Genomic DNA, 20,738 nt, shown 5'->3' with positions numbered 1-20,738 from the left:
TAACTTTTAAAGATGTAAACTAATCTCAGGATCAGATTTATATACTTAAAAATAATAATAATAATAATAAAGTAAGTCCTATAATACTTTATTCAACCACATGAAGACAGAGATTCTCAGAATTCCACACTAATTTCTTTATTTTTAGCACACCTAAGGAGAATACAATTGGAATAACCAAATGTATACCTAATTTATTTTAAAAGGTGATAAAATAATTTCTAGATCTTATTAAATTCTGCTCTTTTCCTTATTATGCACCCTAGTGCATCCCCCTAAAAGGGGGGTGGTGTGGGAGGAGGTGATAGGCCCTACCTTGAGAATTCATGTACAACTTGATTCCTTATTTTCTCAACTTATTTATTAAATATAAGACAAATAAAAAAAGAAGTTAAAAAAACGAAATCCCTGGGCACTTTTAATAAATCAAGTATTGAGAGATTTACAAAGATGCATTTCTTTGTAGGATTAAAGTGAATGGGGGTTGGAGGGTAGGTGGGAAGAGAAGAAACCATTTCTCTCATTTCCTGCTCTAGATTTTCACTCATTCTTTCACCAGTAGGTCAGTTCACTAAAAAGGAAACCATAAGTGGCTTTTTAGTTGTTATGATTACTAAAGTATCTCAGATGGAGCCAAGGAGCTACTCTAGAGAGGGAAATAGTACCATATCATACTGCAGCTCTCTGCACATGACTTGCTTGTATTGGCAAGACTAAGAGGATTTTCTGGCTTCAAAAAAAAAAAAAGACTTCTCAATGAAATAGTTGAAAGGAGGTGGAAGGGGGTGGGGGGTGGGGAATGACTGCCTTCTGGTAAAAAAAAAAAAAAGTTCTTCTCCTGCTAAACGACCACTTCCTTCTGAATCTCTGAAGGTAACACGTCGTTTTCAGCATTTGCTTGTCAATAATTCATTGCCTGTGGTTTCCAATGATCTAAGCCCCTGAAGTCATAATAAGCTTGGCTGATGTCACATTAACTTGTATGCTGTTCCTCTGAATACTTGGGAACCGAAGAGTGCTGGTGTTGTATGTAGGAAGCCCAGCCTAAGACCAGTCCCTGTTGTCACAGTGCACTCAGTATATTTTTAAAAGAAACATTGAGAAGGAAAAATGAGAAGCAAAAAAGGGAGCATAATGAAGGTACTTCAGTGAGCAGTGATGAGAGCTAAACCACCATAGCCATAGTTCCTGTACTAGGATAATATTTAAAGGCCTCTCAGTTTCTATCTCAATAAATAACTATTGACTGACTACATTTTCTGATGTTTTCCATAAGGTTTGACAAAAACATTCAAGACCAAATAAGGAAGGGAAACTTCTACTACAGTTATTAGGACACATTTTGTTATTGCTGATGTATGAAGTCAAATATGCTTTCATCTCATGTGGCTTGAAGCAATGACTATAGAGAATATTAAAAAGGAGTAATGGCAACCTATTACAATCAGATCTTCTTAACCCTACAATCTTAAACCAAATCTCCAAGCAGAATAATAGATCTTATTTTTGATTTTGATTGTCATGCCTAAAGGATTCTCATTGCTACATAAGGATTACTACCTTTTAGGACTAGATGTTTATTACGTATAAGCTTTTAAGAGAGAAGCTGGCTCATGCAGGAGAGATTAAGAATTTGGCTTCCACTATAGACCAGAAGGGAAACTGACACATTTCTTTGGTCCAGTTTGCTGGAGATAACTTTACAAAAAATTACTGTTCTCCATCAGCAACATGACTTTTGCGCTGCCTCACTGAGCTTTCAGCCTCCACATCAGTCAACTGTTGGTCCGGGATATTCCCTGCATCTTCAGTTGCTGATCCTTCATCCACTGCAGAGTCATCTTCAGAAGTTTCATCATTTGAATTGCTTCTTTCCTCTTCTCGTTCTGAAACATCTTCTTTGTCGTCTTCTCCCTCTGAGAGATCATCTTTCTCTTCCTCTTCATCTGAAAGGTCTTTTTTTCCCTCTGAAATTCCTAGATCTTCAACTATCAGAGCTTCCTTCTCCTTTTCAATTAATTCTATAAAGAAAAATAAAAGTAAAAATAACTTGCACTGAATACGAAATCAGTATCCAGTAAGCAACCAAATCACAAATGTTCAATAATTAAAAATAAATAAATAAATTATTATTAAGCTAGTTTCTACAATTCTGAATGAATACCTCTGTTTATATAATAACCAGTTGCTTTTTTTGTCCTTGTCTTTAATCTTACTTGAATTCTATTTATTTCAAAGACTGCTGATCGTTAATGGAGACTTAATATATTTCCTTTTATGCTATTACTCAGTTCTATGTTAATCTTAAATATTACAAAGTGCATATTTCTATTCTCTTCCTTACATATTTTAAATTCTACAGGAGATATTCTGCTATAAAGAAAATATTTAAGAGGCAACACAGGAGCATAGACTTAGAGCTGCAAAGCATCTCCAAAGTCATCTATTCCAACCCTTTCATTTTACAGATCTGGAAATTGATCACCTGAGACCTTAAGTGATTTGTACAAAATCACTTAAGTGAAAATAGCAGAAGGTGTGAGATGTCAAGAAGATTCAAAGATGACTCTCAAGCTTCAAGCTTGGATAACTAAGATAATGGTAGTGTTTTCAAAAGACACAGGGAAATTGAGAGGAGGAGGCAGGAGAAGATATTGAGTAGAGTTTTGAATATATTAGTTTGAGGTGCTGGCAAGACAAGTGGGTAAAGATTTCTGAGAGTCAATTAGGGGTGAATGATTGGACTTCAAAGGACCTATGAAGAAAGATGTTATCTGCATCCAGAGGAAGAACTAATAGATAAAAGTATATATAGAAGATATATTTGTATCTAATAGTAACTATCTATATGGAAAGAAGAATAAAAGGGAAAAAAAAGTTACATTATAAATTTAAATATATTTTTAAAAGGAAAAATGAGTTGAACATAATAGATTTGCAATTTTGTTTCACATGCAATCATTTTTTCCCTATTCTACTATGTTATGGAAATATTTGTTTTATTTCTTAAATTTAGGACAAAATAAATATATGTAATGATTTAATAAATAAATAACATTAGGCTGGAAAAAAAGTATCATTTGGGATAGCTAGAAGGACAGTGGATAGAGTGCTGAACCTGGAATCAGGATGACCTGAGTTCAAATATGGCCTCAGATACTTACTAGTTGTGGGACTTAGACAAATTACTTAACTTCTGCTTCCCTTATTTTTTGCTCTGTAAAATGGGGATAATAGCACCTATCTTCCAAGGTTGTTACAAGCTCAAATGAAATATTATTTGTAAAGTGCTTAGTACAGTGTTTGAAATATAGTAGATTATATGCCATAATGTTAACTATGAATATTATCTATATGGAGGCGATAACTAAACCCATAAGAATAAGGAAAACCACTAAGGAAAAGAGTATCATGGGAAAAGATGAGGGGTCCCAGGATATTTGCCTTCATTGACACCCATATTTAGAAGGCAAAAGAAGGCTACATTAAAGGGATGGGCAGACAGAAGCAGAAGCAAGATCTCAAGTAGTGTCAAAGAAGCTAAAGGAAAAGAAAGTATACAGGGGTTGGCAATGTTTTTAAATGATGTTCAAAGTTAAGGATGATGAAGATTGAGAAAAAAAATCTTTAGATTTAGCAATTAAAAGGTCATTGGTAATTTCTGAAGGGCCAATTTCATTAGAGTCATAGAGTCACAAGTTGTAATGTAAATATTAAAGAAGGAATGAATGAGTGATGGGTTCTAAGGCATACTCTTACTAGACATTTAGCAGGGAAAAGGAAGAGGGATATAAGATGATAGCTCCAGGGATAGGCAAGGTCAAAGAATTTTTTCCCTTTTAATAGATGGAATAAACTTAAGCACACTTATAGGCAGAGGGAGAGAAACTAGTGGATAAGGGGAGAATGAAGATCATAGTGATAGAGGGAATTAATTCTCAGTAAGGCAAGCTCCTAAAAAAGACCTGAAGTGATCAAGAGTACAAGTGAGGGTGTCAGTCTTGACAAAAAAATTCTCTTCTTTGACACTGGAGCATAAGGACAAGAATATAAGTGAAGAAAGAAATATTTTGAAGTGTCAAGGATTGAATGAAGATCATAAGAGGATGTTTTCAATCTTTTCAAAAAAGTTAGAGGGGAGGTGAGGTTATCTGTTAAGAAAGAAGAGTTAGGGGCTGACAAGAAAACTACAGTTCAAAGGAAGATCTGATATTAGATATGAGTGACAGATAGATATTAGTGATATTAGATATAAGAATCATGGATGGAAGCTGAAGAAAGGAAGATTAAAAAAAAACAAACAACTTTCTAGAAGACTTGGCACTTGAGCTGGGCTTTGAAAGAAAGAAGAGATTTCAATCAATGGACATTAGGCTGGAAGATCTATTCTATGATTGGGGAATGATGGTGAAATGAACAAAGAGGAGAGCATAGAATGAAAACAAGGGACGGAAAGTATTCCATTTTGAAAAATAAAGTGGAAGCAGAATAGCTTGGCATAAAACTAGAAAGATAGTTTGCAACTAGCTTTTAGGGGGCCTTCTAAGTAAGGCTAAGGAGTTTGAATTTTATTCAGCTGGCAGCAAGGGAGCAATGAAGTTTCTGGGTCCTCACAATTATCAAAGAAACAACCAATGTAGACACTCTCAGATTCATATATCAAGCTTTATCTGAAGTGTTAAGAATATGATTTACATAGCAATAGAATTGGGAAGATCTGGGTATTAGTCCTGCCTCAGAACATAAAAATTATGTGACCATGAGTAATTTAATCTTTTAGGGTGCTAAGAAAGAATATAAATTACAAAAAAAGTTCCTAATTAGAATCAGTGGAGGAAGTTTTTATATTGCTAGTTTATGACATGAACAATCACAGGTCTAGGGAAAAAAAAAAGGGATGGGGGAATGAGAAAAAAAAAGAGAGATTAATATACATTTTTCCTTCTAGTTTCCAAAATTGGAGAAGTCAATTTCATTCTAATTAGTAGGTTTTGTTCTCTGGCCTCACAAACACAGGAATATACAAACAAAACATAAAATTTGCTCAACTTATGTCTATTGTTATGATAAGAAGAATGGAAAATCTAGAATGGAATGGCTTTTAAAATTCTGGAAACTAAAAAAATGTCCTCCTATATAATTAAGTCTTAAATTAGTAGAAAATATATGAGGATATTTTTGTCCTTAGTATTTTTTTTTCTTCTTAGAGATATCCCCAGTGTACAGTAAACAGATTGTTTGATGGTAAAAAGGCTTAATTACATTTAAGAAACCAAATAAAAGCTTTCACAATAGTATAATGGACTTCCCCCCTTTCCCCACCATCATTCCAAAGACATGATTATATTAGCTCATAATGCTTACCAGATTGATCTATTCCATCTCTTGGTTTAGGTGGACAAAAGCAGTCTGCAAGTAAAACTAGTATCTGAAAGGGAAAAAAAAAGAAAAGATATGATTCAAGGTATAAAAGAGACAATATTTAATACTCAAGTTATATGTTGTTCCAAAACACAGGTATGTATTTCTAAATAAATATTCAACAGTGAGCAATGATAAAATAAAATTTTAATAACCCGTTAACTTCCCTGTCTCCAGTCTCTACCTTCTCCAGTAAATACATCCTATGCATGATTGCTCCAGTAATCTTTCTAAGGTACTGCTTAAAGCCTTTCAGTAGCTCCCTCATCATCTATAAAATAAATTATGAATTCCTTTTCTAACATGGAAGGCTCTCAACAACCTAGTTCCAAAGTATCTTTTTGGCATATTTCACAGGCATTATCTTCACTTGTTCTATGTCCTAGCTACTATAAACTTCCCCCTTTCTTGTCCTGCTTTCTTGTCATTTGTGACTCTGCTTGTCACCATGAATTTTAAAATAAACTCCTTTGTGTCTTTAATTGTTGAACTTCTCTTTCTTCAAGGTCTAATTCAACCACAATCTCCTGTTGGAATAATTTCCTAATCCCCTTTACTGGGAAGTGACCTATGCCTCCTCAAATTTCTTAACACATTTGGCTTAGATCTTTCTTTTGCATTAAGCAAATTTGACTTTATGTTTTAGTTAGGCAATTACAAGTCTAATTTCCACAGGGTCCCCTAGTACCCACCAGAAAAACTTCACACTCCCTTATCTGTTATTCAAAGACTTTCATCTAGTACCATTCAATTTAGTTGATGCAGCTGATGGTACAGAGTTCTGGGCCAGGAGTAAGGAAGACATGAGTTCAAAAATGACTTGAGACATTTACTAGTTGTGTGACTGTGGGCAAGTTTCTGCTTAAGTTCTTTATCTGTAAAATAAGAATAATAATAGAACCTGCTTTCCAGGATTTATTTTGAGGATCAAATGAATTAATATTTGTAAAATGTTTTGTTGGCCTTAAAGAGCTAAAGTTTTATCGTTATATAATACTTTATCTCTCCCCATATTCTATACACTATTCAAACTGGAATATTTGCGATCTCTTATCTTGCCTTCTTCATTCACATTTCTGCATCTGTTCCTTTTATCATGCAGTCCTCTGTTTATAATAATCTCTCCATCCCTCAGTTTGTTATTTCTCTTTTAGAGTCCAACTTCCATGTCCCTTTCTTTGAGAAGTATTCTTGAATTCCCCAAGTGAAATGATTTAAGAATTTCAAAATTCTCAAAATATATAACCATCCAAATTTCCAAATGAAACTTTTTCCCAGAAATCTTTTAATTAAGAATTAAAACATAATTTGAAACAAACAGGGAAAGATAGCTAATGTTGCAAAATGAATAGCCTTAATAAATTGTCTCTTTTATTCTGGGATAGTATCTATGATAATAACATTGCAAATACAATTTTAATTATTGGTTCCAGTTGTTGTTTTTTTTTAATTGTAACTTGTTATTTGGGGTTCTGTATACTCATTTGTCATTTCATCTTAACCACAATTCTTCTCAAATAGTAAATCCATTTCTTTTTAATCCTTTGTTCACCAGATAGCAACTTTAGGACAGGAGCCCAAAGCTAGGAATATGACACTGACAGTGGGGTCTTTTGGCAAGACCCTTAGCTTTCTGTGGGGCTTTATCTGTAAAATAAGGGCATGGAGATGAACCTGGATTCTCGCAGGTTATGTCAATAGAGCATGAGCACTGAACAATTATACTACATTGGCTAATAAATAGAAAATAAAATCTCAGTCAGAGATCATTTCTTCTTTTTAAGAGCTAACATTTCTAAGCACTTGGAAGAAAGTTCTTCACAGCATGATGAATTCTCTGGTCATACAAACTGTGTGTGGGGGGGGAACAAAATAAAACAAAACTTGTTCACAGACCTCAGTTCTCATCCCCCTCCACTTCTGCAATGATTTAATTCCAGTTCAGAGCTGAATGTGGTGGACATGGAATAATGTCATAGGAAACAAAACTGATTATATGAATATACAATATGAATAGGAAATGATGGATTAGTGATCTGAAATTACTTTCTCAATCAGCTATATATAATCAAACTATTGACGAAGAAGAGATAAAAATCAATAAAAAATTAGAACAAAGAATAAAAATGAGAGACTATTGAATGCAATCTACATATTTTTCAAAATGGACTATTCAAATGACATGTGTAGAGTAATAAATTTGAAATAGTAGGGGAAAAAGTCACAAGCTATCATCATTTCCTATGGGAAAATCATGGAATGTAAATTGACTGTTACAAAAAGAGGGAAAGAAAATTAATTAGAATCTACCACAACCAACAAACTCTTGAACTCCTGGCCAAAAGGATAAACATGACAACACAGAGCAACACAAATTCTTTTATACGATGGTGGAAGACTTAAAATTTTAATTTTATAAAATAGCAAGAAGTAGTGAAAGGATAAAAAAACAGTTACAGAGGCTCAAAGAAGCCCGATAATCTTGAAGGCATTTATAGGTATAACTGGGAGAACACAACAAAAAAACTAAACTAAATTAAACTGAAAGGAAGACAAAAAATCAAGATTCATAAAGATTTCTATAACCTCCCTCCCCCCCAATCAATGATAGTAGAACTATTTGGATTCTAATATCACATATTTGTTGAGGGTATTGATATGGTGCTAAGGAAAAAACTAGTGATAAGTGTGGTAGATTAATCCAAATATATACATGGCAAGAGTCTGCCAGGGTACAAAGTTTTTAGGACAATTAGGTATTAGATTTTCAAGATTTCTAGAAGACAAAATATAAAAATACATAGGAAAAAAACAGATCTTATTATAAAACAAAAAGAATGAGATTAAGATCAACAACTATAATTCATATACCTACTTTCCTATCTCTAAAAAAATCTTTATGAGAATAATCTAGATAAATGGAATCCTTCCTTGGAGAAGGTAAGTGAAGTGGGCAGGCAGGTTCAATGATAGTTTACAACATACTTTACACTTACCCAGTGTACTAAACGGTAAAGAAAATAAGTATTTCCGCTGACTATGTTTAGACCATATAAGATTCATTTAAAGATGTAACAATAGAAATAACTGTTTCATGATTCTTTAAATATTTAATGTCAAGCAGGCATTAAACAGGAGACATGTTCTCTAACAATGTTTGCCACTGAAATGAAGGCTGCCTCAAACAGGATCTAAATGGCTTGAAAGGGATTCCGTAAAGATGATAAAATCCTTCAAATATTCCCATTCACAGATAATATTGCTCTAGAATACAATAGAAGCTCTTGTACAGAATCATTTGTTTTTTATTAGAATTTGAAATTCAAATCATTCAAGCTCAAAGAGGATAGAAATCATATCATTATGTTGAGGTCAAGGTACATTGTGTTGAACTGTGTCTGATCAGACGATTATGAGTTTAGAAAGCTTACCCAAAGGTCAAGCACAAACAGATCATATGAACATTTGGAATGGAGGTATCTCTAAATCTGTGTATTTCATGTCTTTTGAGCTACTACAAATCTGATTTGCTCATAGGGCAGAGTGCTTTCTTTGATATAAATGTGCCATGCTGGCTCAGTCTCGTGTCAATATCTTTCATATCTCACAACTGATTCCAAGGTTCTTCAGTGAGATCTTGAGAGAGTTCTTGTATTGCTTATTCTGATCTCCATGGGAGAGCTTGCTTTTTGTGAGTACTCTGTTTTATGGAGAGTTCTTTTTGTGAGTTTTCCACAAAACAGTCTTCTAGAGAAACATATGTTTGACATTTGAACAACATCACCAGCCCATCAGACTTACCCTCTGCAATCATTTGAATGTTTGGTAGTTCAGCTCGAGAAAGAATTTCAGTATCTGGTACCTTAAATTGCCAGATGATCTTCAGAATCTTCCTGAGGCAATTCAAATGGAACTGGTTCAATTATCTGGCATAAGCACTTGTTATATGGTCCAGATTTCATAGGCATACAACAATGAGGTCAGCATAATAGCTCCAGAGATCTTCAGTTTGGTAAGCAGCCTATTTTCTTTGGAACTTCCCAAATGCTGAGATAACTCTAGCAACATATTATGCATATACCTATGTGTATATCCCTGGAAAGTATACTGTCAAGGTAAGTGAATTTATCCACAGCTTTCAAAATCTCCTCATTTGCTATAAGCAATGGCTCTGCATATAAATGGTGCTGTGCTATCTGGTAAAGAATCTTTTTTCTTTGTGTTAATTGTGAAGCCAAAATTTGCACAAATAGTGGAGAATCAAGTCATGCGCTATTATATTTCAGCATCAGTGGCTATAGTAAGTGCACAATCATCTGTGAACAAAAAGTCATATACCAACTCTCCCATCCACTTTAGTGTTTTGTAGCCTCTTCAAGTTAAATAATTTACCATTAGCAATATAGTGTTCACATAAGCATTCTAATCTGTAGGCATTAAATCTTCTGGTAGTTGTCTAGCCTTAGGGCTACCACTTTTGTTTAATGCAAATATTTAGTTAGGAGAAGATAAGTCTATTATCAGTCCAGCATTCTGTGCCCCACATGGCCTTCATTACTTTGCCAACTTGTCTTTTTCTTCTCCTTTATATGTCATAATCTATTAAATGCTAATGTTTGCTGTGAGCGTACATCTACAAAATTTTATTACATTTAGGTTAATGGAAAATGTTTCTGGTGATGAGGTCATGAGATGCACAGATCTTCAATAGTAAGCAACCATTACTGTTGCTGTTTCCAATTCCATTCCTCCCTATGACTCCTTCCCATGAAGTATAATTAGTACCTACTCTTACATTACAGTTACCCAGAATTACGAGCTTGTCCTCTTGGGTCTCCATGTCTTCCTAAAATTTTTCTTTAATCATATAAGAGTTTGCTGGAAGCATATGCACAAAAATAGTGCTGTGGAGCTTTTTTGAAAGTGGCAATGATACAGTCATGAGTCAGTCATCTGTTCATTTTGGTGTGTATACAAGCTTGTTGACTAGATTAGCTTTGATTGAAAAATCCTGTCAGCTTCACAGCAGTCCCCATTACTGTAGCTATTTCAGGAAAATATGTGTGCAGTTCTGACTTCAGTAAGCTAGCCATAATCTAGCCTTATTTCACTCAGGATTGTTATTTATAGGATGTGATATCTTCTGAGTTTTCTCATAACAAAAATGGTTTGTCTTTCAAGTCTACTGGGTTTCATGCTGTCCATAAATGTGCACAGATACCATATACCAATGGTGAGTAAAATAACCTTTGCAAAAGCTTTTGTACTTTTTTTAGGGGGGAGGGGATGTTCTAACCACAAAGTAAGATTTCTGCCTACTACAATAAGGCAAGGGTTGGGTAAAGCAGACAATTTTAAGAGCATCTTTTCTAGCCCTTTCTTCATACCAAGAGGTGAGCAGTGCAGTTCTTAAAAAAGGCTGTTCAATCTAAGGAGGTTACCAAATCCTACTGCTGCTTCTGTTCATGATCCTATGAACTAGGCCACCTGCATATAGAGCTGTAATCCCTGCCTCCAGTGTATTTCCATGTCTGCTATGTGACTAACTGTTGCCAGCAGATTCTGAGATAGGTAAAAATAGCAAAATGGTATAGATGATGTCTGATTGGTGCACAAATTGAACTTAAGTGAGGCAGAGTTGCATTTACCCTTCAGCATCACATTTCCTCCAGAGTTATCAGAATTTACTGGCAAGACAAAAGTCAAGATGACTGATGATGGCCCAGGATGCAATGAATGACCTTGGCATCTTCAATGTCTAATTAAGCTGCTGCTTCAGTTATCCTTTTGAGCACTGGAACAAATTGTTCTCATCAATTCATTGCACCAGGAGAAGTTTTCACATGCTTGAAGTAGACTCCACTACCTTCTTTCCCCCCACCCCCTCCAGCTCACTGAGAAATTTAAAGTCACTCAGTTACCCAGGTTAAGCCTATCTGGTGAGACTATTTACCAGAATGTTACTTCTTGAAGAGGCAGTAATTTGGGCAAATCAGGTGGACACCAAAGGTGGAAAATTGTCCTGAAAAGAGATCAACAGACCTCACACCCAGAGGTACTAGAATTCCCTAAATCCCAAAGACTAAATATATGACTCTGAGAAAGTGAATATAAATTGCTTAGATAGCAGAAATAGAAATAAAATATTGAAACAGATATTTCTATTTTTTAAATAAGAAACTTGGGCAGCTAGTGGTGCAGTGGATAGAGCACCAGCCCTGAAGTCAGGAGGATCTGAGTTCAAATATGACCTCAGACATTTAACACCTCCTAGTTGTGTGACCCTGGGCAAGTCACTTAACCCCAATTGCTCAAGCAAAAAATCAAAACAGAACAAAACAAAACAAAATTAAGATTAAAAAAAAAAAAAGACTATAAATGAGCTTCTAAAGAAAAAATCACTAGGACCAGACAGATTCACAAGTGAATTCAAGACTAAATAATTCCAATATTAAATAAATCATTTGGAATAACAGGCAATGAAGGGATATTACCAAACACCTAACAAATGTGAAATGCATATTTAAACTAGTAAGAATAAGAACAGAGAAAGAAAATTATAAACCGGTTTTGTTAATGAATATGGATGTTCACTGAAACACTAATTTCAACAAAATATTGGGATATAAATAAGGCCAAATAAATCACCAACATTTTTACATACTGCCAATAAAACCCCCCGCAAGAAGAGATAGTAAAAGACATCATATTTATAATAACTATAGACTGTATAAAATACCTAGGAACATACCTACCAAAAAGCAAGACCCTTGCCTTACTGTAGTAAGCAGAAATCTTAGTCTGTGGTCAGAACACCAAATAGAATGTACCAAAAGTTCCTACCAGGAACTACACTAACATAACTATAAAACACTTGGCAATTAAATAAAGTCAGATTTAAATAATTAGAGAAATAGTAATTGTTCATGGATGGGCAGAATCAAGATAATAAAAATGACAATTCTGCCTAAAATAATCTACTGATTCTGCCATTCAATTAAATTATCAAAAGATTACTGTATCAAGCTAGAAAAATTAATAGAACTCTTTTGGGAAAACAGAAGGTCAAAGATATCAAAAGAATTAATAATATATATATATATATATATATATAAAAATATATATGTGTGTGTATATGTGTGTGTGTGTGTGTGTGTGTGTGTGTGTGTGTACATGTAAAGAAAAGAGGATTAGCATTTACCAGATCTTGAACAATATTATAAGACAGTAATTATCAAAGTCATCGATAGGGACTAAGAAATAGAAAGGTAGATCAAAAGAAGAGAGTAGATATGCACCAAACAATAGAAACGTGTTTGAAAAACATAAAGATTTAAGCTTTTGGGTTAAGAATTCATTATTAGGTTAAAAATATTGTTTGGAAGACTGGAAAGAGGTCTGGCAAAAATTGGGCATAGATCAATATCTTATATCATTTACCAAAATAAGATCAAACCAGATTCATGACCTAGATATAAAGGGAGTTGTCATAAGAAAATTAGAACACAGAATTTATTACCTATCAGATCTATGGATAGGAGAAGAATTTATGAATAAATAAAAGATAGAAAGCATTGTGAGGTATAAAATGTATAATTGTGATTACATCATGTTAAAAGTTTCTGTACATGTTTGTGGCAGCCATCTTTTTAGTGGCCAGAAACTGGAAACTGAGTGGATGGATGCCCATCAATTGGAGATTGGCTGAATAAATTGTGGTAGATGAATATTAGGGAATATTATTGTTCGGTAAGAAATGACCAACAGGATGATTTCAGAAAGGCCTGGAAAGACTTATATGAACTGATACTCAGTGAAATGAGCAGGACCAGGAGATCATTATATACTTCAACAACAATACTATATGATGATCAATTCTGATGGACATGGCCATCTCCAGCAATGAGATGAACCAAATCGGTTCCAATAGAGCAGTAATGAATTGAACCAGCTATACCCAGTGAAAGAACTCTGGGAGATGATTATGAACCACTACATAGAATTCCCAATCCCTCTATTTTTGTTTGCCTGCATTTTTTATTTCCTTCACAGGCTAATTATACACTATTTCAAAGTCCAACAACATATTTAACATGTATTAGTCAACCTGCCATCTGGGGGAGGGGATGGGGGAAAGGAGGGGAAAAATTGGAACAAAAGGTTTGGCAATTGTCAATGTTGTAAAATTACCTATGCATATAACTTGTAAATAAAAAGCTATAATAATAAAAAAAAAGTTTCTGTACAAATAAAACAAATTAGCCAAAATTAGAATGAAAGCAGAAAACAGTAAAAAAATAAATTTATAGATAGTGACTCAAATAAAGGTCTTATATCTCAAATATATAATTTTGTCAATTTTATTTAAAAATATGACCCGTTCTCCAAATGATAGTCAAATTATTAACAGAGACTTTTGTGATAAAGACATCAAAAATATAAATAGTCATATAAAAATGATCTAAATGATTGATTAGGCCACTGCAAATTAAAATAGCTTTGACATATCATCTCATGCCTATGAGATTAGCTAAAATGATAGAAATGTTAGAATGTTAGAAGGACTATAGAAAAATTGGGATATTAATATACTATTGGTGGGACTATGATGATCTAAACATTTTGGAGAGGAATCTGGAATTATTATGCTCAGAGAGTTAGAGTTAGCTCAGACCATTAGGTCTATTTATTTCTCACAGTGATAAGGAAAAAAGAAAAATAACCTATATGTTCTAAAATATTTATAGCAGTTCTCCCTTTGGATAAAGAACAAGAAATTGAGGAGATGTCCATTAATTCAGAAATGACAAAACAAACTGTGGTATGTGAATGTGATGGAATACTATTGTACTGTAAGAAATGATGAGATGATTGTTTCTAGAAAAACATGGAAAGACCTGAATGACATAATAAAAAGTGAAATGAGCAAAACCAAGAGAACTCTGTCCATGAGAATTATTATGAACATTCAAGTTATTTTGAGTAGTATAAATATTTAAATCAATTATAAGGACCAATGAAAGAAGATATTATCCACCTCCAGGAAAGAACTTATAAACAGAAGCACACATTGTATGGTTTTACATACATTTATAAATATATATCAAATGGTGAACTTTGTTAGTATAGGGCAGAAAGGGAGAAAGAAAACAGTTTAAAAATTAAAATGCAAAGGCAGCTAGAAGGTACCCATGCTAGAGCATTAGCCCTGATGTCAGGAGGACCTAAATTCAAATCTGGTTTCAGGGACTTAACATTTACTGGCTGTGTGACCTGGGCAAGTCAGTTAACCCCAATTATCTAGCCAAAAAAATTAAATAAATAAAATATTCCTTTAAAAAATAAAAGAAATTAAAGTGGAGCAAAAAAAAAAAAAAAACAAAACAAAAAGGAGAAAAGATTAACAAAATTGAAAACAATAAAGTTTCTATGTAAATTAAAACACTGAATTGATACGTAAATCTAAACAAGCTTGTTATTGTTGTTTTTCAAAATAGGGGAAGGTGGTGGTGGGGAATTAATGAAATAAGGAACTAGGATTAATAAAGAATCACACATTATATCTGAAAAGAATTCCAAGGAAACTAGAGGGTAGAGATAATTGGAATTCTTTCTAAGAATATAGACATAACAAGTTATAGAGTAGGGATTTGAACTCAATTTCTCTGATTCCAAATCCAAGATTTTTTCATTGCATCAGATTGCCTCTTTATTACAGAATCATAAAATAAGGCAGCATGATATAGTATAGTGGTTCTTTAAGCATGTGGTCCAGAGAATCCTAGAGATTTCTGAAACCCTTTCATGGGGTCTGCAACTTCAAAATTAGTTTTTTATTTCTAATCTAGTAAATATCTATAAATATAAACCACATAAACAAAAATGTTTTGGACAAAGCCTCAATATTTTTAATAATATAAAGATACTGAGAATATCTGATATAGTAGATATAGGGCCAGTCTTAAGCCAGGAAGTCCTACTTGGGACACCTACTGGCTATGTAATACTAGGCAAATCACTTAATCTATTATTCCTTTAAGCAGTTCTCTTATAAATTGAAGTGAAAGTGTTGACTTGCATTAGCAGAGTGAGTTTTTTCACCAGGGAATGCCTTATGCCAAAGAAATTACAAATCAAGTTGCTGGTCCTCATCCCTATAAAATTTTAGAATTAGAGAGGATTTATCCTAGAGTTATATCTTAAAAATCTCTAGGTTCTTTTAAAATCTGGCTTAATCACCCATCTCTTAATAATCCCCTAATCCCCTCAACTTCTAAAATTACCTCCTCACCTTTTACCTTTTATTTTCTCTTTATATATTTTGCATTTATTTATATGTATATGTGTTGTTTCTTTTATAGAATATAAATTCTTCAAGGTCAAGGAATGTTTCAATTTGTTTTATCTCCAGTATAGTGCCTAGCACATAGCAGGGCTTAATGAAAACTTGCTGACTGAATGAATACAAATCATGTTTTACTATCTCCTCATTTTATGGAAAAGTTAAACCCATAGAATTTAAAGGAATTGTCCAGGATCATATATGAAGACAGTGTCTGAGCCACTATTGGAACTCAAGTTGTTTTGGTTCTTTCTCCTAATCCATGCTGTCCCTATAGATAAATATATAAATATTTATATCTAGATAATTACACATGCACACGCATGCACGATCTCATATCCCATGTAAGGATTTATTCTCTTATAAACTCTTCATTGAATGTCAATGTTTTCTATAATTGAAATATTTGTTATTTCTTCCATCTCCATGACAATTTCAGAATTTTTCTTACAGTATTTACTAAAAAGGAAAAACATAAAAACTTACTTGTCTTTTCAAAACAGAGAGTAGTATTCCCAGGAAATTAATTAATCATAGAAAACAATGTCCCAATAGCAACTAAATAACAGTTGACTGGAAATCTAAATATGCTAGCATCAGTATTTTTTTCTGATGAAAATGTTTTCATTTAATTATGTAAATATTTACCGTGTTTCCCCAATAATAAGACCTACCCGAAAATAAGCCCTCCCCTTACTGTGTAAGATTCCTCTAAAATAAGTCCTCCCCAAAAAATAAGTCCTATTGAGATTGCTACTGTAGTGAAGGTGATCCCCTGCACTACTCGCTACATTACGGTACCCTCTGTATGCACCGTTCCCCCTACCTCTCCCCCGTGAAATGCACACTGCGCTCCGAGCTGCATCCACTCAGAGCTGCAGCAGTGAGCCCGTCATCCTGTTCTTCCCCAGTGATTTGCTTGCTGGCGCCTTGAGAGCAGTGCCACGGAGGAGAGCTGATGCAGGACAATATAAAAACCCGGTATGTAAGCGGGAGTGAGGGGGCATGATGGAGGATAAAAGGGTCATGATGGAAGATAAAAGAAGAACTCAGGAGGCATCATGGAGGATAGAAGCAGCACTCAAGGAGCATGATGGGGTTAAAACATTATTGAGGGGCATGATGGAGTGAAAAGAAGGACTGATGGTCATAATTTTATTATTCTGTCTGTTTTGACCCCCAGACATGAGTACAAAAAGGAAGAGCTATACTGTTGAGTGCAAGAAAGCAAGTGTAGAGGAGTCACATGGTAAGAATCTTGCAGTTTTCTGCAAAGAAAAACTTTTGGATCTTCGAATGGTCAGAAAATGGAGAGCAGATTATAATAACCTCAATCAACAGATGGATGAGGGAAAAGGGAAAAAGCGCAGGTCTGGATCAGGTCGGCAACCCTTATATCCTGACTTGGAGATCCTCATTGGTGAATGAATTGCTGACAGGAGAGCAAAGGCCTTGGTTGTGCTGTCAATGTTCATTAAAATAAGCCCTCCCCTGAAAATAAGCCCTCTGGTGTTTTTCTGTCCAAAAAAAAAAAAAAAAAGACAGTGTCTTATTATCGGGGAAACAGGGTAAAAGTTCTGATGTGATCATTATACCTGCTCAAAAATCTGCAATTGTTGTGGTATATGAATGCTATGGAATACTATTGTTCTGTAAAAAATGACCAGCAGGATGATTTAAGAGAAACTTGAAGAAATTTAAATGAACTGATGCTAAGTGAAATGAGCAGAACCAGGAGATCATTATACCTGGCAAAAAGAAGACTATACAATGATCAGTTTCGACGGACATGACTCTCTTCAACATTGAGATGATTCAAACCAGTTCCACTTGTGCAATGATGAAGAGAGACATCTACACCCAGAGAGAGAACCATGGTAACAGAGTGTAGAACACAACATAACATTCTCACTCTCTCTGCTGTTATTTGCTTCTATTTTGTTTTCTTTCTCAGTTTTTCTTTTTCTTCCTTCTTGATCTGATTTTTCTTGTGCAATAACTATATAAATATGTATACATATATTAGATCTAATGCGTATTTCAACATATTTAACATGTATTGGACTACCTGCCAGCTAGGGGAGGGGGTGGAGGGAAGGAGGGGAAAATTTGGAACTAAAGGTTATGCAAAGGTCAATATTGAAAAAATTACCCATGCATATGCTTTGTAAATAAAAAGCTTAAATAAAAAAAAAAGAGAGAGAAAAAAAAATCTGCGATTGTTCTCAATTATTTGCCAAAGTTCAATTCCTTACTTTGATATCTAAGAACCTCTACAGTATGATACCAAATTTCATTTCCTAAATTCCCCCCATATACACCTTATGTTCACCATACTCTGTACTTTCTTGCATTTTCCTACAATTGTGGCTTTATTCACTCAAACAAAAAGCCCTCTTCTTCAATGAAAATTTTTGGAATTTCCATTCCAACTCATCTCAAATCATAAACTAACTTTGTTTTCTGACCTTTTAAAAAAAAATCAGTCTTCCTTCAAAGTTCAATCAGGTGCCAATTTCTCTAGGAAACCTTCATTGAGCTCTCTCCTATCCCTCTTTGACATTTTCCCTCAGTTTATCTTGTTGTGTATTCGTGTATGTATATCTTCTAGTATAGTATAAGCTCATTGAGATTGCTTTCTGAGAACCAGGACTATCCTTTGTATTTTTTAGCTTATTTTTGTATCTTCCACAGTAGCTAAGCTTTATGCCTTTCATTGGAAAGCTATACAGGCAATGTGGCATTCTTTTTCTAATCTATTCATAATGTGGTTCTCTGTATTAATATGTTCCCAGTATTTTAACCAATAACCAAGCATTTACTAAGCATCAAGTACGCACTAAACATTACAGAATATTACAAAACAAAGAGAAGAAAGAAAGGGAGTTTTATTTAGGAACCTATATGATGTTGTAAGCTATTAAATGTATATATTAAAGTTTTAAATGGCTATTAGAATCTACATTTATTTAACCTTCCAAGCACAAGTGAACAGTTTAGAAATATTCATGTGTTAAGGAAAATTAGCAAATTTTTTGAAGTGTGATTCCCCTGTCTGGAAATCAATGTTCCTGTGACTATGTAGGGACATCTCAACACACTGGTATGTCAGTTCCATTTAGTTCTAACAGATGGCATTGTCACAGATGTTTGACTCTGTTATCATTAAGTGGATTTAAATGAGGGCGGAACACACACACAGAAGAATAAAATTAACAAGGGTAAAATAACAATCAAAATAGATATCTAAAGTATCGATGAACAAAACTATGCAAAATTCATATATAATTATAATATCCTTTCGTGGTTTAGATTTATTCTCCAAAAGATGATACCTGTGTTTTAATAGAATTCATTTCCTTTGTAATTCCATGTATTTTGTTTTATGCATTTAACAAACATTCTGTAATTGTTTTTATAACCCAATAGCTGACAAGACAGAAACAACCAATACTTGCTGAACACACAATTCCAGTTTTAGAGAGGTAAAGCATGTATATACATGGCACATCACAGGCACTGAAGCACAGTATTTAATATGCATTGTACTATTTGTGTGTCATAATATTTAAAAAGTGTAACAGAAAACAAGAAGAATAATTAGAGGTCTATATTCTCTTAAAACTCTTCAATCTTCTCAAATTAATTTTCTTATTCATTTACTCACACTGTAAATTTTTCAACTGACTTTCTTATGAACCTTGGCCTCCCCTTATTGTCACCAATTGGCCTGCTCTATCATGGCTTTACTTGCCACATGATCTCCACTTTAATCTTTCACTAGTTTCATTAGTGTTCTTTAAACACTCACAATTCCCATCCTGGGGATTCTCATGCCTAGTTAACTCATAGCAACTGATTCCTTTTCTGCTATTGATGGCTATTTGATGATGATGAGAAGAATAGATACCATTTATACATCCCTTTAGGGTTTGTAAAATGTGTTACAATCACTTCATTTTATCCCCATAATTCTGGAATGTATATACTATTTTGCATGTGAGAAACTGAGGGAGAACAGATTAAGAGATTTTATCCAGGGTGACAGTAAATACATGTTTAAGCCCATATCTGAACTTAGGTCTTTCTTGAGTGCAGGTCTAGTGTTCTATCCACTGCATCACCCGACTCCCTCTCCAGAGCTGGAGAATTAGCTTATTGTTTCTGAAGAAATTCATGAAATAGAATTGACTTTACTTGCAATCTCTTCCCTATAGTTCCCTTGACAATCACATTCATTCCTACAATCCCAGAATCACAGACTTACTGCTGAAAGGACCTTAGAGGCCATCAATTTCAACCCCCTCCTTTTATAGATGAGGAAACACAACTCTAAGTGACTTGCCCAAAGATGAAGAGGTAAGTAACAGACAATGTCTGAACCTATGTTCTCTGACTCCATAGTAGGTAGCCTGGTTTCTGTTACCATAACCATGCAGATCACTACCCAAATCTACAGGGTCAGTTCCAATCTCTCTTTGAAGCTCCAGACTTACATTTCAATTATTTATAGCACTTGTTCTCCTGAATGTCCCACTGGAATTTTAAACTCTAAAGGCCCTAAACTAGATTTACTATCTTTTCCCAAAACTTGCTTCTTCTGCCTTTAGTATTAACATCAATAAATCCATCATTCACCTGAACTCACATTACTGGCAATTAGGTGGCACGATGCATTGAGTGCTTGGCCTAGAGTTAGGAAAAACCCAATTTCAAATCGAGCCTCAGGTACTTCCTAGCTATATTACACTGGGACAGTGAGTCTCACCCTTTTATTTTTTCAACTGCAAAAATGGGAATTATAATAACATAACAACAATACAATAATAATTACAGGAGTATTGTAAGGCTTGAATAAGCTAGTATTTGTAAGCACAGTACAGACCCTGGCACATGGTAAATACCTAATAAATGCTTGCTTCCCATTCTTTTTGATTTGCAAAATTAGGGTGATTTTTTTTCTTCTTTCCCTCCA

At 34.1% G+C, this 20,738-nt stretch overlaps 1 protein-coding gene across 1 annotated transcript in view; it reads right to left on the bottom strand.

Annotated features, from left to right (window-relative positions):
- Positions 1–405: 405 nt before the first annotated feature.
- The window catches only part of TMX4 (thioredoxin related transmembrane protein 4), a 111,331-nt gene continuing 90,998 nt past the window's right edge, over positions 406–20,738 (bottom strand). Inside the window, exons 7-8 of the mRNA XM_031951121.1 lie at positions 5,365–5,428; positions 406–2,021 (exon numbers count right to left, since the gene is read on the bottom strand). Of these exons, the coding sequence (XP_031806981.1) occupies positions 1,711–2,021; positions 5,365–5,428 (375 nt within the window). The 3' untranslated portion in view covers positions 406–1,710. The remainder of the gene's footprint in view (positions 2,022–5,364; positions 5,429–20,738) is intronic.

This window comes from Sarcophilus harrisii, chromosome 2 (assembly GCF_902635505.1).
Source record: "Sarcophilus harrisii chromosome 2, mSarHar1.11, whole genome shotgun sequence".
Lineage (NCBI taxonomy): Eukaryota > Metazoa > Chordata > Mammalia > Dasyuromorphia > Dasyuridae > Sarcophilus > Sarcophilus harrisii.
The sequence above is the reverse complement of the archived record's forward strand: the minus strand, read 5'-3'. Positions and strand labels throughout refer to the sequence as shown.